The 18,173-nt window shown below is 41.7% G+C and overlaps 1 protein-coding gene across 2 annotated transcripts in view; it reads left to right on the top strand.

Annotated features, from left to right (window-relative positions):
- The window catches only part of LOC138973152 (sortilin-related receptor-like), an 84,561-nt gene extending 71,322 nt beyond the window's left edge, over window positions 1-13,239 (top strand). For both annotated transcript variants that reach the window (XM_070345829.1, XM_070345830.1), the window contains 3 exons: window positions 885-1,047; window positions 5,507-5,722; window positions 6,299-13,239. In XM_070345829.1, the coding sequence (XP_070201930.1) occupies window positions 885-1,047; window positions 5,507-5,722; window positions 6,299-6,357 (438 nt within the window). In that variant the 3' untranslated portion in view covers window positions 6,358-13,239. The remainder of the gene's footprint in view (window positions 1-884; window positions 1,048-5,506; window positions 5,723-6,298) is intronic.
- The last annotated feature ends 4,934 nt before the right edge of the window (window positions 13,240-18,173 follow it).

Raw genomic sequence — 18,173 nt, forward strand, 5'->3', positions numbered from 1 at the left:
GAGCTATGCACTACTGACTAAGGTATGCACTATTGACTAAGGTATGCACTACTGTCTGAGCTATGCACTACCTAGCGAAGCGCTACCAACTGAGCTATGTACTTCCGACTGAGCTGTGCAGAAAGGTAGGCACTTGTGACTGAACCACACCCCTGTCCTCACTGTACGGCGCTGGCTGTTGTGAACCACACCCCTGTCCTCACTGTACGGCGCTGGCTGTTGTGAACCACACCCCTGTCCTCACTGTACGGCGCTGGCTGTTGTGAACCACACCCCTGTCCTCACTGTACGGCGCTGGCTGTTGTGAACCACACCCCTGTCCTCACTGTACGGCGCTGGCTGTTGTGAACCACACCCCTGTCCTCACTGTACGGCGCTGGCTGTTGTGAACCACACCCCTGTCCTCACTGTACGGCGCTGGCTGTTGTGAACCACACCCCTGTCCTCACTGTACGGCGCTGGCTGTTGTGAACCACACCCCTGTCCTCACTGTACGGCGCTGGCTGTTGTGAACCACACCCCTGTCCTCACTGTACGGCGCTGGCTGTTGTGAACCACACCCCTGTCCTCACTGTACGGCGCTGGCTGTTGTGAACCACACCCCTGTCCTCACTGTACGGTGCTGGCTGTTGTGAACCACACCCCTGTCCTCACTGTACGGCGCTGGCTGTTGTGAACCACACCCCTGTCCTCACTGTACGGCGCTGGCTGTTGTGAACCACACCCCTGTCCTCACTGTACGGTGCTGGCTGTTGTGAACCACACCCCTGTCCTCACTGTACGGCGCTGGCTGTTGTGAACCACACCCCTGTCCTCACTGTACGGCGCTGGCTGTTGTGAACCACACCCCTGTCCTCACTGTACGGCGCTGGCTGTTGTTGCAGGGCTACAACGTGACCCTGTGGAGAGACATGGAGCTGGTGGACAGCATCATCGTGCACGACCCCCAGCTCAACCACCCGCTCAAAGATGGACGCTACACTGTCATGATCAAAGTCACCGTCAAGGGCGCCCCCGATGGAGAACCTTTGAGACATATCTTTGCTTGTGAGTTGTTTCTCCACGCATGTTTGTTTCAGTCTCGCCTGAAAAATCAGGAGTGTTACTAGTGAGCAGTGTTAGGCCTGCCCACAAAATAAAGTTTTGTTGAGCACCTGAAAAGCCAGGAGAGTCTAAGTAATGAGCAGTGTGAGGCCCGTCGACAAAAGGTAATGGTGAGGTGTTCTGGGATAGTGTTGAAGCTTGAGCTCTGAACCTGTGCATTCTTCTTGGGTTTGCTGACTTTCAGACATGATGCAAATCACAGGGAGGTCATGTTAGGGTACAAAAACACACAAGAAAAAGATTAAGTTCTGAAATGTTTTTGAAGACTACCTGAATAAACCAGGCACGGACACCATATGAGTTGTTCTTCAGTACTCGTGACAGAAAGGGGGAAAAGTGGTCACAGTTCAAATCTCTAGTTTTGTTTTTGAAATATAGCTTTTCATAAAGCAGAAATACTGTAGTATCTGATGTACATAAGAAGAAATCACTGGTTCACATGGTTCTTACATAATCTAACTTTTAAAGCTGGTTCTTGTGTGTCTGTGTGTGTGTTTGTATGATGACGATAGGACCCGAAACGGCTGCACAGACTGAGAATGCAGAGAATGTTCTTTGCCACTCGAATCGTGTCATAGGGTACTTTTGGAATAGCACATTTGAAAGGATTCTTTAAAAAACGGTTGAAAACATTATATACCCTGTGAGCTATCGAAGATCCTCCCCGTCTGGGCTGTCGACACATGGTCTTGTTAAAAGACATTTTCAAATGGTTAACGGGGAGATACACTCGAAGCACATTTAGCGAAGTTATGTTGCCAAATCATCAAAGATCAACATTTCACTACACGGATCGATGCACACAGTCGAAATAGATGTGACTTTCACACGACCGAAGACTATTTATTAGCAGACTAGCAGACGACAAGATCTAAATATTTAGATCAGTGAGAGCAATCCGTTGAAGAACAGTTACTCCGCTTATTCGTCTTCAGTTAAGCTTATTTCCCCTGCCATAAGTTTCCTTGCAGATCTGCAGTCGCGTAGTGAAATGAACTAGTGTCATCGGAAGATTCTTCTCAGTCAATGATCGAAGCACAGTAAGTTCTATGCTGACAAAAGTCACTTTAGGAAAACACGACCATTGACTTCATTTATGAGCCCAAAGGTAACAATATCGACAAGAATGTACGCATTTGACATTAAATGAAACATTCATAGACAGTTTCCAACTCACCAGATCTGCCAAAGAGCCTTCATTCGTGAAAAACGATGATTTTAATCAGACAGGTATCGGAAACAACCTCTTGGTAACCTGCGTTTCTCCTTCCGAGGCGACGTGACGGCGCCACATTTGTTTGTTTATGGCTGTTTATCGCGAAACAACACAGTTGAAATTTGTGTGTAAAATATCATAAATGTGTGGCGTGTAATCTCCGAATCAGTTCGTTATCTGCGTTTCGATGGTAATTCAGTCAGAGTGGAGTTACTTTGAATCGAAGGCGAGGGTAACCTGCGTTGCATGTGTGACGGCGTGAACAAATTTGATTGCAATATTTTATACAGGAAGTAAATTTCAATGATTCTGGCTCAGTCTTGTAGATCTGTTATGCAGTGTTTTGGTAGAGTATCTGCTTTTCTGCTATGAAGCTCATTTGGAGTGCTACGCTGATCGAAGTGGGGTACCCTATGTGTGACATCAGCCGTATGCAGATTACGCCTCAGAACTCTCTCGCATTTAACAAAGACAACAATAATTTGCAACATTTCAAGAACTGCATCAGTTTTATTATATACTATTTAAACAAAAACAGCACAGACACGACTTTTATCAACAACACAGAACGGGAGGTAAGTCGGCAAAGACACTCCTAGTGTGCGTTCCCGTTTTTGGTCACCATTTTTGCTAGCATTTTCACAGTAAATCTTAACATTTCCATATCTGTTGAATGATTCTGGTATTTTCTTTGATTGTGGCGATTCTCCTATCTCTCTGGCATGTACTGGGTGCTTTGTGACCAGTTTCTCCCCTAGACTGCATTGAAAAATGCGTCCGTGTGAGCTGACCCCCACTTGTCACCAGTAGCAAAGAACAACTCATATCCTTTTGTGTTGAAATGCAGTTAGCATTATACCAGATGAATACTGTGTGAACCGGGCATGATGCTGTATTCACTGCTTTTTGTCTCAAACTAGCTGCCAGGTAGCATTGTAACAGTTGAGTACTGTGTATCACAACACTACCTGGATGAACTGGGCAGGGACACAAAGTCCATATAATTATAACTAGCAGCCAGGTAGCATTGTAACAGTTGAGTACTGTGTATCACAACACTACCTGGATAAACCGGGCAGCGACACAAAGTCCATATAATTATAACTAGCAGCCAGGTAGCATTGTAATAGTTGAGTACTGTGTATCACAACACTACTTGGATGAACTGGGCAGGGACACAAAGTCCATATAATTATAACTAGCAGCCAGATAGCATTGTAACAGTTGAGTGTTATTTATCACAACACGACTTGGATGAACTGGGCAGGGACACAAAGTCCATATAATTATAACTAGCAGCCAGACAGCATTGTAATAGTTGAGTACTGTGTATCACAACACTACCTGGATGAACTGGGCAGGGACACAAAGTCCATATAATTATAACTAGCAGCCAGATAGCATTGTAACAGATGAGTACTGTGTATCACAACACTACCTGGATGAACTGGGCAGGGACACAAAGTCCATATAATTATAACTAGCAGCCAGGTAGCATTGTAATAGTTGAGTACTGTGTATCACAACACTACTTGGATGAACTGGGCAGGGACACAAAGTCCATATAATTATAACTAGCAGCCAGATAGCATTGTAACAGTTGAGTACTGTGTATCACAACACTACCTGGATGAACTGGGGAGGGACACAAAGTCCATATAATTATAACTACCGTAAAAGTCGACCTATAAGACGCACCTGGGTATAAGCCGCACCCCCCGATTTAAAAAAAAAACCCAGAAAAATCCATACACAAGCCGCTCCGGCATACAAGCCGCGCCTAGAAGCAAAGTTCAAGTCAAGAAACATCGAAAGTCAACGAAAAAAAAACCACACACACACAAAAACGAACCGGCTAACTTGTCAGTTTTGCACTTTACTTTCAGCATCAGATGTTGAGTGATTCACAGAACTCTGGACTATCAAACTGTCCTCTCGTCCTGCACACAGCACCTGTAGTTAGTTCTGTAAATCACTCAACATCTGATGCTGAAAATCCGCTGAAGTCGGACTCCTCAGTGTCGGAGATGAACAAGTTCAGAATGGCTTCTGGCACAGAGTCACCGGAAGTGTCACTCTCGGCCCCACTGTCAGTGGCTGTCGTGTTGTCTGTCGCGTCGTCTGCTCCAGTGATGATCTCAGCCTTTCTGAAGCCGTTGATGATCGTTGACTTTTTGACAGCATCCCAAGCTTTCAGGACCCACTGACTGGCACACATCTGCAAAGGTTGCTCTATGCATGCGGCCAGTCTTTGTGAATGATTTCTCGACATCCACCATCCACCTCTCCCACTCATCCCTCATCACCACTTTGAAGGGCCGGTTCAACGCCTAATCATGCTTTCATTGACGCCGATTTGTTGAGCAGCAGCGCGATTGCCTTTTTCAACAGCCAAGTCTATGGCTGCAAGTTTGTAGGCTGCATCATAGGCCTGCCTCCGTGTTTTCGGCATCGTGGTTGTACGTTGCTTTGTTTTAGGAGATGTGCGTGTTGCTGTTCTCTGTAGTAGCAATGCGAAGTGATCGATCAAAACCGGTGTATGCCAACCCATTACTGTGTGAGTGTAAGTTATTGTCATGCTTCAAACTTCCGGAAAGAAGGTGAGTGAGTGAATTGAGGTAAACACAGCTGATTCAAGGCCATTACACAGCGGCGATCCAACTTCCGGAAACTAGGTCACTGAGCGAAGTCGGATACACGCCACTGATTCAGAAAAAGTCATTCATAAGCCGCACCGCCTTATAAGCCGCAGGGGTCCATTTAGGAAAAAAAAGTCGCGGCTTATAGGTCGACTTTTACGGTAGCAGCCAGGTAGCATTGTAATAGTTGAGTACTGTGTATCACAACACTACTTGGATGAACTGGGCAGGGACACAAAGTCCATATAATTATAACTAGCAGCCAGATAGCATTGTAACAGTTGAGTGTTATTTATCACAACACTACTTGGATGAACTGGGCAGGGACACAAAGTCCATATAATTATAACTAGCAGCCAGATAGCATTGTAACAGTTGAGTGTTATTTATCACAACACGACTTGGGCAGTGACACAAAGTCCACATAATTATAACTAGCAGCCAGGTAGCATTGTAATAGTTGAGTGTTATTGATCACAATATCCACATATTACATGTAACTAGCTGCCAGATAGCATTGTAACAGTTGAGTACTGTGTATTGCCAGACTACCCAGATGAACCGGGCAGTGACGCGGTGGTGCAGCTGACCAAGAAGAACCTGGTGGCCATCGTTGTGCCGGTGTGCCTGGTGCTGGTGGCACTGGTGGTGATCGTCATGGTGTTTGTGGTGCGACACCGCCGCCTGCAGCGCTCTTTCCTGGCCTTCGCCAACTCTCACTACAACACACGCTCCGGCACCACCACCTTCTCCTCCGACCTGGGTAATTTGGGACACATGTGGGCTGGTGTGTGTGTGTGTGGTGTGTGTGTGTTTGTTGGTGTGTGTGTGTGTGTGTGTGTTTGTGTGTGTTTGTGTTCGTTGGTGTGTGTGTGTGTGTGTGCAATGCTGCTTGACACACAGTCAAGCCTGCCTATAACGGCCACCTAAGGGACCAGCCAACATTGGTTGTTATAGACAGGTGGTTGCTATCGAAAGGTGAATCATAGAAAAAAATCTCTTGTCGTTGTCAAGAGGTTGGTGGCCAGGGCAGGTTTTGCTGTATTTTCATGTTTGTATAGGAGGGTCAAGAAGAGGCATCTTGGTTTGTTCAGTTGACGTCATATCTTTGTGCTGAAATCTGACTGCTTGTCAGCTCCATGGATACAGATTTAAAGCAGTTTTTGTGATTCACCCCAGAATATATTAGGATAGTAATGTTGTCTACATGAAAGCAAGGATCCCAGAATAGGGAGGGATGGTGTAGACATGTCATTGTGAACAATACTTTTTGTGACCATGAACAAAGTTATTTGACTTGTGTGTCAGTAACTTGCACTTTTTTATTTTTCTTCTCCAGATGATGATGAGCCCATGATTCAAGGTTTCTCCGATGACGAGCCATTGGTTCTGGCTTAGTGTTGGGGGGCACATCTCCCAACTGCTGGAAGGATACAAAGCCACTGTGATACAAAGCCTTGGACCTTGGAGAACATTTGGATGATACTAATGTGTCATCATCTGAATGGGTTTTGCATCAAGCCATTCAAAGAGGTCAATTGTCGTTATGGCTCTGGTCTGAACAATTTCTACCTGTGTTCCCATTGTGACCAGCCACTTGGTAGTAAAAGACCTCATTTACATCACATGTGTTACAAAACCAAAATGTGCAAACGGACAAATATTTGCCATGTGATAAACGGTCAATTTCGTTAAAAAAATTTTTGGTTGCAATTTCCAAATAGTGAAATGATGTAAATTTTGTTGGGTGAGAATCGATATTATATATTGGGGTAGATGGATAGGGGCTGAGGATGCAGAATGGAACTTAAAGTAGTTCCTGAATTAGTTTTAATGGGTCTAATATCCACTTGTATGAAGTTATGGTTTAAAGGTTGTGATTGGCCATCTGCCCTCTCTAACCCCATCAAACCCCCACCCACCCCCACCCCTCTACTCCCTGAAAGGAGAAATGATATCACTTGTGTTGGTAGTGGCCGTTATGCTATTTGCTCCACATTGTCATTTTAAACATCACCATGCAGTGTTGTGGAAATGAAACTGAATGGAAAAAAAGTATTGTCCGAAGGAAAGGAAAGTGCAATCAGAATTGCAAGGCTGATGTTTAAATGCATAATGAAATGTGTCAAAACTGCTCTAAGACACTAAGACTGGCACATTCACCTGTTGATTTCACCCCTTGATTTCACCTGTTGATTTCACCTGTTGATTTCACTGCTTTTTTGTGCATTCTTTGTACTTCTTTTCCATCTAGCATCGATCGCTGTTACGGACACAAACACCACCATCCTGTTACGGACACAAACACCACCATCCTGTGAGAAATGAAAAGCAAGAGGATCTGGAAGTGAAGACAGGGGTATAATAATAATAATAAATGAGCATTTATATAGCGCAACATCATAACTTTACAATCATGCTCTTTGCGCTGAAGGAATAAAGGAAAGAGACCCTGATATTTTATACCCCCCACCCCGACATCCAGTTTGACATGGTTTCTGAACCGTTTCATTTGTATTATCAAAACAAAGCTAGCCCGTCCCATGCAAGTGCAGAAAAAAGTAACACAATTACAAAATTTGTTCTGTGTAAATACAAAGCTGTTTCAAACAACACAAAAACGTGCCTTGGAGGACAAATTTATCTTGCAATCTCTAAACAGCATCTTTATGCCATTCTTTTGTATTCATGCACATTTTTACTTTTGAATCATGTGTGGGTTGTTTATTTGTACTCCAAATTTGTCAAGAAAAGGGAGAACATGTTTGAATTACTAAAATCAGCATTTTACTGATAGATACACATTAGTGAAGATTATGAAATGCTGTCAAAGTAAAAAAAAGTGTTCTACTTCTTGTATTAATGTTCCGGAACTTTTTTGGTATGTTTCTTTTTTGTTTTGTTTGTTCACTCAAATTTGAAGAACTTGATCTGATGTGTTGGAAGGCAAAGATCTGGATTTTGCATTTTACCACAAGTCGGGTGTTTTAAGCGTGCAAGTGTTGTTTTTTTCCCCTGTTAGATCTGTTCGACAATCTCCTTTATTTGCTCAAGATTCCTGATATACTTTTAGTCCGATTCCCACCCCACCCCACCCCATCCTAGCCCATCTCCTTCCCGTACCCTTTCCTCATTTTTGTATTGATATGTTATTATCATTTTTGCTGAAGAAATTGATACGTACTTATTCTTTTGACAGGGGAAAATTGGTAGGTCTTTATTTTTTGGGATTATGAAATGGAATATCCTTATTCTTTTTATTGATGAAATTTATATTTCCTTGTTCTTTTTGCTGATGAAGATCGATTTACTGCTCTCCAATATAAAGCATGCATTGCCTTTTAAGTCTGCTAATTCTACCCATGCACTTGCTGTCAACGTTTGCAACTTGAAGTCTTTTGGATATGAGACACAGACCAAGTTTCACACACAAAAAAGGTCATACTATTTATGTCACTCACCCCCCTCACCCTGTGCACAGAAAATAAGGAATACAAAAATAAAATAGTTATACCTGGCTGAAATCAAATTTTGAAAGGGCAGTAAGCCTTTGGTACCATGCCATGTTTGAAGCAAAATTCCAAATACATGCAGTTACTTTTGGAATGGTTGCAGGATCAGTGGAGATTCTGCCATACCACCATTTGGTTCCAACCCCATTACTGATAATGCTACAAGAACTGTGTGCTACACCCCCACTTGTTTTAAACTTGTGGTGTTTTTTTTTTGGGGGGGGGGGGGGAGGTGGGGGGTTACCCCTGATTTCATCATCTCAAGACTCCATTGGCAATTTACTGGTTGATGGGGCGGTTATAACAATGTCGATGAACAACAATGCTCCCTCTGTGCTAAATATCGCCATAAGATGAGCAAGCAAGCCCCGAGAGACCATATAAGGGTAGGGGGAAAAAGGAGTTCCCCTCCCCCCCCCACACCCTTCCTCATCTAACCCCACCCCCCCCCCCCCCTCAAACACACACGTGCATACATATATTCTTACCTATATACTTGTCAGCAGGTAATAGTTCTGCTGAATACTTTAGATGCATTCAGTTTTGTTACGTTTGCATTGTCAATGTCGTTTGCAAACGTTATGTTTATGGGGAATAGACATTTTCCAGATATAACTGTCAGGGTTGTCAGGTGTTGTAGAAGAGTTGTGGCCCGCTTTAGTGACACAACTAGCTATGGTCAGCCAGTCACAATCACCATTCACAGCCAATAACTGACTGATATGTATGCTATGCCGTGTGCGCTCGATATTACCCGATTTCTTGTGAAAATATACACATCGGAGTTTACGATTTGTTTCTGCAATGATCGCTTGACCCAAGTGATCGCGGACAAAGTGTTAACATTAATTTTGCCTGAGGTCATGTGAGTTTTGCTTGAGGTCACATGTGTTTAGGAAACATGCGTGCTCAGTGATCACTGCAGGCCATTGCCAGTGACCCGTGGCTCCGGTGTGCAGATTTTCAAAAGACAAACGCATCATATGGTGTGGACACTGCATAATATACACATTGGAGTCAGGTATTCAGTGCAATTGCTGGTTTTAAGTGGTCGACCGCATGTCACGCTAAAGCGGGGCGCAACTCTTCCACAAGACTTTGAAATCCTGACGAGTTATTTCTGAACATCGTCTATTGACTTTGTGGTTTTCAGTTAATCAGACTTTTTGTCCACCTGTTTACCCTCATGTTTTGGGTAAATCATTGTCTTATTTTTTGTCATCTGTTGCTTGTTTTTCATTTATTTAGTTTTTTTGCATGAAGGTTTTAATTCTCACCTCTCTCTCACCATTTCTGTACTACTTCCCTTAATGCGTATTGATTTGTAGTCAGAAAACACCTACCTAAGATGGGAGAAAAGGTGTGTTATAAAAACCACATTACTGGGCGATAACGCTTATGTGATTGACAGGGCCAAAAAATGGCGAATACTGATGTTTGTGAAATATCCAGATATATATGTTGGAGGTGAAGGAACAAATGTGATTGAAATGTGAATTGTCTGTACATTTTTTGAAAATGTCTTGTGAGATACCCTTCTTTTTGTTGTATCCCCCCCCCCCCCCTCCCCATTTTAACCAGAATTTTGTGTGTGTGTGGGTCCCATTTTTACATGCTTGTAAAGAATTTAGGTTGTGCATTTTCTCACTTTTGATGCCTGCACATTTTGAATATTTTGAATTATTTGGCTGATGTTTTCTTATATTTTTTTGGTTTTGTTTCCAAAACACACTTGTTTACATTTAGCTGACAATACTGAAGAAGTTGCTTCTTCTCAAGTAATAGCGGGGTCACAACAGATAGATAGATGAACGTTTTCTTTTCCTTTCTTTGCTAATTTTTTTTTATTTAAACATTAAAACTCAAAACTTCATGGTTTGCTGAACACAGTCAAAGAGTATTTTTTGGGCAGGCATTGTACCAAAATGGTTAACAAAAAAGAAACAAGAATGATGCCATTGTTTTCAATGATTTAATATGTGTGCAAGAATCTCTCAGCTACGGCCATGACAAAGAGGGGTAACTGTAGTGATACAAATAGGAGAACTATTGACCTTATCTTTTAAATCTACATTTTTATTTAGCGCATTTAAATACATTTTTATTTATTCAGCCATGCTTTTGTAAATTGCGTGTCGGTACTAATTAAGTGATTTGAGCATAAACCCTTGATCTGGCTTCCGATGAATGGACAAAATTGTGTGTAGTGAAATACTGCTACCGTTTGCTCTTTACTTATTTTGCCCGTGTATGAATAGCTTCACTTTATTTTTTAAAGTTTTTGCTTCTGTAGGATTTGCAGGGATGAAAGCTACTAACTTAGTTCTCATCAGGAAATCCTGATTTGAAGGAGTATATTCTGACAAATTTTCTAAATTCCTGATACAATCAAGAAGGGAAAATGTAAACATATAAGGGTTATTTGATAAATATAAAGCCAGGTTTTCTTGTTTTTGAAAACGTATCAGCTTTCATCTCTGGATTTGTCAAGCACTGTTATTGTCATTTCTGTCTTTCTGTTTGGCTTTGATGCTGTACAACTATTATGCCATGCTCATTTTGTTTCAATGCACAAGATATCACGGACATATCAACTGTAACTGTTATGGTCAGGCAGCTTAGAGAGAGAGAGAGGGAGAGAGAGAGACAGAGACAGAGAGAGAGAGAGAGAGAGAGAGGGAGAGAGAGAGACAGAGACAGAGAGAGAGAGAGAGAGAGAGTGTGGATCGATGCAGAGTGATTTTGTTTCTGTTAATGTCTGACCAGAGGAGCTCGATACAGTGCAGAGCGAAAACTTGTTGTGTTTCTATGTGAGCATAGCAGTACACAATATCCCAATGAAGTCGTGAACACGAGTTCGGCCAGGTCATGCATACTTCAGTCCAAAAATGGTTGGTCTCCAGGTCAATTTGCCGTTTACGTTTCACACAAATTTACCAAACAGATGGAACTTGGTTTTGGTCTTGGAGTTGGATGCTGGACAGTCTTCTCCCTATCCTGTCAATGACGTTGTGTTGTCAGATGATATTGTGAGAGTTGTCATAACAACAATGTGTATGTGATACCTGGTGTTCATACATTGTTGGGAAATTCAGTCACTTCTGTAATGTGTGCTTCTGATGCACCTGGGATGTGGAGAGGACGCTGCGGGCGCAACAACCTAGTGGTTAAGACGTCTGCCGTTTGTGTGGAAGGTTCGGGGTTTGAATCTTGTGGGTTAAGGGTGGAGATTTTTATGATCTCCCAGGTCAACTTGAGTACAGACCTGCCAGTGCCTTTTCCCCCTTCGTGTGTACATGCAAGCACAAGACCCAAATACACACAGAAAAGATCCTGTTATCCATGTCGAAGTTTGATGGGTTCCAGAAACACAAAAATAACCCCTGAAATGGAGGGGAAAATTGTCATACATATAAAAGCCCACTCGTGCAAAAGATGAGTGTACGTAGAAGAAGATAAGAACAGGGTGCGAGAAGCACACACCAACAGAAGGAAGCAAAAGGACATAGTAAAAAAGGATTACCTCTGCACTGTATGAGGTCTAGCCCTGACCTGTGATGTTTGGGTGCAATAAAAACTGAGATAAGCAAAATGCATTAAAAAAAAAATGAAATGAAAACTATGATGTGCAGATACTGTGGAGTCTGTTAATGCATGAGTTGATCTTCATACATTGAGAAAGAGAGAACTTTACAATGATAAACTGGAACGACAATGGTAAATATAGAGAAAGGAGTTGCTTCAGCTTTCAGTGAAATATCTCTGCACTAGTCTTTGCAGATTACTTTTCTGTGAAGCAGAAATGTCAAGTGACCAGATTTTCTTCAGGTTTGAAGCTGCTTTTTCATCCTGAAAACTTTGTTTTGAAAAGGAACAATGGTACAATCTGTACAACATTTTGTGAAACTGAAATCATTCTCTGTAACCTGATTTCTAGTGTTGCTGTAGATTTAACACTCAAGCAGAATATTCTTATAATGCATGCACTAAGGTTTAAAGATGCGGTTCATGTCTCAAGTTTTGGGGTTCATCACTTTGAATGTGCATGGGTGAGAGTGTGTATAATCTTTGTACAGTTTACAGAAGACATGTATTTATCTGTAACCGCTAGAAAGTATTTTGAATCGGCCTGTGTTGCTGTGTAAATAATTATGTGCTTACTCGTGTGGTCTGCAGCTTCTAGAACAATATTCAGGACATTTAAAAAAAAAAAATTAATGTTCACTTACATTTAGTTAACCCAGCTTTTTCTAGTAGACATATGATGGTGTTACATAATGGATAAAGTGGTGCTACATACACAATTGTTCCAGTGATTTAGATTGCAGTGTGAGAAAAATGTCACCTCATTTCATAAGAAATTGAACAAGGGACTGCAGCACAGCTTTGGTAGTAGAAACGGACAGTTTGTACAGAAGAAGAGTAACTCGAGATCTGATTTTTATTTGCTTTATGTGTAAATTCATTTTAGCATCAACAACAATATGATGTAGATAATTTATCAGTGCAATTTAGGATCTCGCTATCTGCTTTCTTTTTAAATTGCTTCAGTAGCTAGATGAGCATTGTGTTTCTGAAGAAAGATCTGCACAGTGTTTGTATAATTACTTTTAATATAACTGCATGAATACAGAAATGTGCCTATACACCCAGTGCGAGTTACACTTGATGAAGAAAAGGTGAAAAGACAATTGGGTATAAAATAGATTTGAATAATGAAAAATAATTTGTGTTTCATAATCTGTGCTTTAATTAAACAAAAACGCTATATTTGAATCACACCACACAATTTGATTCACAAGGATCTGAATTTGTTTTGAATATCTCAGTGGAAATTGGATCATTTTTATTATGCATTAATTATGAGATCTGTACATATTTCACCTTTAAAAGATGATGATGAACATAAACCTTAATTTCTTTTATGACGATGGAATCTAACGGTGATAAGCGTTAGTGCAAATATTGTTGTACTGCTTGTAAGCAGTGAATGCTCTTGAGATTATTGTGGCTAGCGGGGAAAGAGAGGATGGCTGCATGAGTGCCTGACCATACGTCTACATTCCATGTACATGTTGTTCATCGTGTCATTCAATGGCTAACTCTTCCAGCGTGCTTTCTGTGTTTTATTGCGACAAAAAAACAAAAACAAAAAAAAAAAATGACGATCTCCTTTTTTGGGTTTTACTGTTGTTACATTTAGTCACTTTTGTTTTGAGATAGACTGAGAATGGAGACGAGGGTGGTGGCGTGTGTGTTTGTGTGTGTATGTTAGTGTATGTGTGAGAAGAGCAATTTCAGAAAAGCTACTGGACAGATGTTCTTGAAAGTTTACTTGTGCATTCTTCCAGTACTCACAACTTCAACCCTTTGCTGTTATATTCGTTTAAGGTTTAGTACACAAAAATGCATACTGGTCAAAATTATGCGCCTTTTGATAGGTAACCCCCCATTTTTATGTCTTGCATGTTTGCAATGAGTAGCCTCCTTTGGAGACACTTTCTGCTATGAAAGCTGCCAATATAAGTTCTTTTGATGCCTCTTTCGGATAGCAAGAGTACACTTCTTCACAAAACAACACAGAATATGTAGGAGCCACAGGAGCATGTATCAAAGCGCCGGTCAATCAAAGTATGCTACTCCTGTATCCTTCCTGTCGTATTACACGTGGTACAATTATCGTGAGTAAATAGTAGTAATACTACAGGAAGGATAAAGGAGTAGCTAGGATGCTTCGATCGACCGGCGCTTTGATACATGCTCCTGTGGTAACAATTGACCTATTTGGATCAGATAGATCAATAGGCTTGCAGAGAATGTTCGATAGTCACGAATTAGAGAGAAAGAGAGAGAAAAGAGAGAGGGAGAGAATGGTTAACGCCCCCAGGCTAGATGCTCATTAATATCCCGGGGCATGGGAGATTCTTCTGCGGTATCGAAATGAAGCCCTTAACAACAAATGTACGTAATTTGACATTCATGGGTGAGTGTCCATGTTGTCTTCAAAGTTGGACCATAATTCTTTGAGTCACGAATCGGCCACGAGTTAGAATGTTCATTCAGAGAGAGATTCAGGATTCAGGATGGTTAATTGCTCAGGCAATATGCCCATTGCAAGTTGGATTTGGGGAAGGGTATTCGAACACTCATATATCGAAACCGAAGCCGATAGTGCATTTACACAAAGTTGCATGAATAAGAGTGTCCGTTCAAACTGACATTACAACATGTCAGACGTGTCGTGCTCTGAACGAGGCTATAATTATTTTTCGAGGGTTGTGGCATCATAAGCAATACAACGAGCTTTTTTTTAACCAGCCCTCGCCCAGAGAGGGGACTAATCTAATCACATATTTACATGGACATTCACGTAGAAAAAAAGGTAGAGAAAAACAACAACATATGAATATTTACACATTACAGATTATACACAAATATTAAGCGTCGTACATGTAACGTAGTAAAAACAATGCTGAATACACATGCATGAGTAAATGTGTCTCGGAATTTTTATGTCTTGCATGTTTGCTGTGAGTGGCCTCCTTTGGAGACACTTTCTGCAATGAAAGCTGCCAATATAAGTTCTTTTGATACCTGTTTCGGATAGCAAGAGTACACTTCTTCACAAAACAACACAGAATATGTAGGAGCCACAGGAGCATGTATCAAAGCGCCGGTCAATCAAAGTACATGTATCCTACTCCTGTATCCTTAAGTCGTATTACACGTGGTACAATTATCGTGAGTAAATAGTAGTAATACTACAGGAAGGATAAAGGAGTAGCTAGGATGCTTCGATCGACCGGCGCTTTGATACATGCTCCTGTGGTAAGAGCTATGAATGATAACAATTGACCTATTTGGACCAGATAGATCAATAGGCTTTCTTTCTTTATTTGGTGTTTAACGTTGTTTTCAACCACGAAGGTTATATCGCGACGGTCAATAGGCTTGTTTGATAGTCACGGATTAGAGAGATTAAATCAAATCAAATCAAATTTTATTTTACGAGGGTTGTGGCATAAGCAATATAAACGAGCTTCTTTTCAACCAGCCCTCGCCCAGAGAGGGACTATTCTAATCTTAAATACAAACGTAAAACAAGAGAGAGAGAGAAGGGGGGTCCCTATCCTTACCATCCCAACTAGACACTAAACTACCCACTTTTCAATTACAGAACACACACACGTTATAGAATACACACACACACACACACACACACACAGTCACACACACACACACACACACACACCAGGCATGGGAATTGGTTCAAAGACAAATCTCGGAAAACTAGGAGGGTCGGAAGGTTCCCCGGAATTTGTCTAAAATCTAGTTTAAAATCTGTGCAATCTGGCGCATTCTGGGAGTATGTTTCATGAATTTTACACAGCAAAAAAACTGACCAAATTCAATACATGATTTGTATTGCCAGTAACCAACGATCATTCTAATCCTTTGAACTGAATTAATATTATTTGGGCACCTTACTCTTTGTTTGCAAAAGTGACTCACGCGGGCAGAATCTCACTAAAACAAGAAGGGCAAAGCCCATACGACTCACATGCTTTACACATTTTTCCTACCAAAATACATGTGACCTTGACCCAAGGTCAAGGTCATCCAAGGTCATGCAACACAAAGCTGTTAATTCAAGACATAGGAAGTACAATGGTGCTTATTGGCTCTTTCTACCATGAGATATGGTCACTTTTAGTGGTTCACTACCTTATTTTGGTCACATTTCATAAGGGTCAAAGTGACCTTGACCTTGATCATATGTGACCAAATGTGTCTCATGATGAAAGCATAACATGTGCCCCACATAATTTTTAAGTTTGAAACAGTTATCTTCCATAGTTCAGGGTCAAGGTCACTTCAAAATATGTATACAATCCAACTTTGAAGAGCTCCTGTGACCTTGACCTTGAAGCAAGGTAAACCAAACTGGTATCAAAAGATGGGGCTTACTTTGCCCTATATATCATATATAGGTGAGGTATTGAATCTCAAAAACTTCAGAGAAAATGTGAAAAATGTGAAAAATAGCTGTTTTTTAGGCAACATTTATGGCCCCTGCGACCTTGACCTTGAAGCAAGGTCAAGATGCTATGTATGTTTTTTGGGGCCTTGTCATCATACACCATCTTGCCAAATTTGGTACTGATAGACTGAATAGTGTCCAAGAAATATCCAACGTTAAAGTTTTCCGGACGGACGTCCGGACGGACGGACGTCCGGACGGACGGACGGACGGACGACTCGGGTGAGTACATAGACTCACTTTTGCTTCGCATGTGAGTCAAAAAGGGACGGTTTTATGGAGGACATTGGTCATACTGTGCAGATTGTCTTTTTCGATTTTTGTTCCTCGATTTTCTGTCGAATTTTTTTCTTCTCGGAAGAGGAATTCTTTTTTTTCTCGGAAATGTGTAGCTTTTCTCGGAAATCCTCGGACCCGACGAGAATTCCCATGCCTGCACACACACACAACCACAGTCACACACACACAACCACAGTCACACACACACACACACACACACACACACACACACACACACAACCACAGTCACACACACACACACACACACACACACACAACCACAGTCACACACACACACAACCACACACACAACCACAGTCACACACAACCACAGTCACACACACACACACACACACACACAACCACAGTCACACACACACACAACCACAGTCACACACACACACACACACAACCACAGTCACACACACACACAACCACAGACACACACACACACACACAACCACAGTCACACACACACACACACACAACCACAGTCACACACACACACACAACCACAGTCACACACACACACACACAACCACAGTCACACGCACACACACAATCACAGTCACACACACACACACACAGTCACACACATACACATTATATAGGTGAAAGAACCTTCAGGCATCAGATTCCGACCGTGTGGAACGCACTTCTCACAACTCAAAACATACCCGTTTTGTAAAGCCTTTACTCAGCCTCCTCTGGACTCTCCACAACTCTATTTTTGCTTTGGAACTACCCTGTATGTACAGCTAGTATGGTCTCTCTGTCAATGGTATGGCTACGGTGTGTGTGTGTGTGTGTGTGTGTGAGTGTGTGTAGGTGTGTGCGGGTATATATGTGTGTGTGTGTGTGTGTGCGTGTGTCTAACTATGTTTTGTCTTGTAAGCACAGTCTGCATAGTGATATGGTTGTTATTGTTTAACTCAGTTATTTGTATGCTTTGTATGCTCCTTTAATCTGTGCTGGTTTGTTTTAGAATGAATTTGTAAAGCGCCTGGAGCCAACTGATGGGACTCGCGCTAAAGAAAAGTTATTTATTAGTATTATCATTATTATTAATACACACAGACACACACTCACACACGTGACTCACACACACACACACACACACACACACACACACACACACTCACTCACACACACACACATACACACACACACGCCGCCGAAAAGGAAACAATGCCGGGACCTTTAGTTTCTGTGTATGGCTTACACTTGATTAAAAATCAATTCATAGAAATAACAAGTTCACGTACAGATATCAATAGCGCTTGGGTGTAATCCTTCAAAAAAACACGAAGTCACTTCCACAAAAGCAAATGTTTACAACAGAAGTTGGCTGGTGGTTTTGCGAGATTTGGTATGTGAGGGTA

Source organism: Littorina saxatilis, linkage group LG8 (assembly GCF_037325665.1).
Source record: "Littorina saxatilis isolate snail1 linkage group LG8, US_GU_Lsax_2.0, whole genome shotgun sequence".
Taxonomy (NCBI): Eukaryota; Metazoa; Mollusca; class Gastropoda; order Littorinimorpha; family Littorinidae; genus Littorina; species Littorina saxatilis.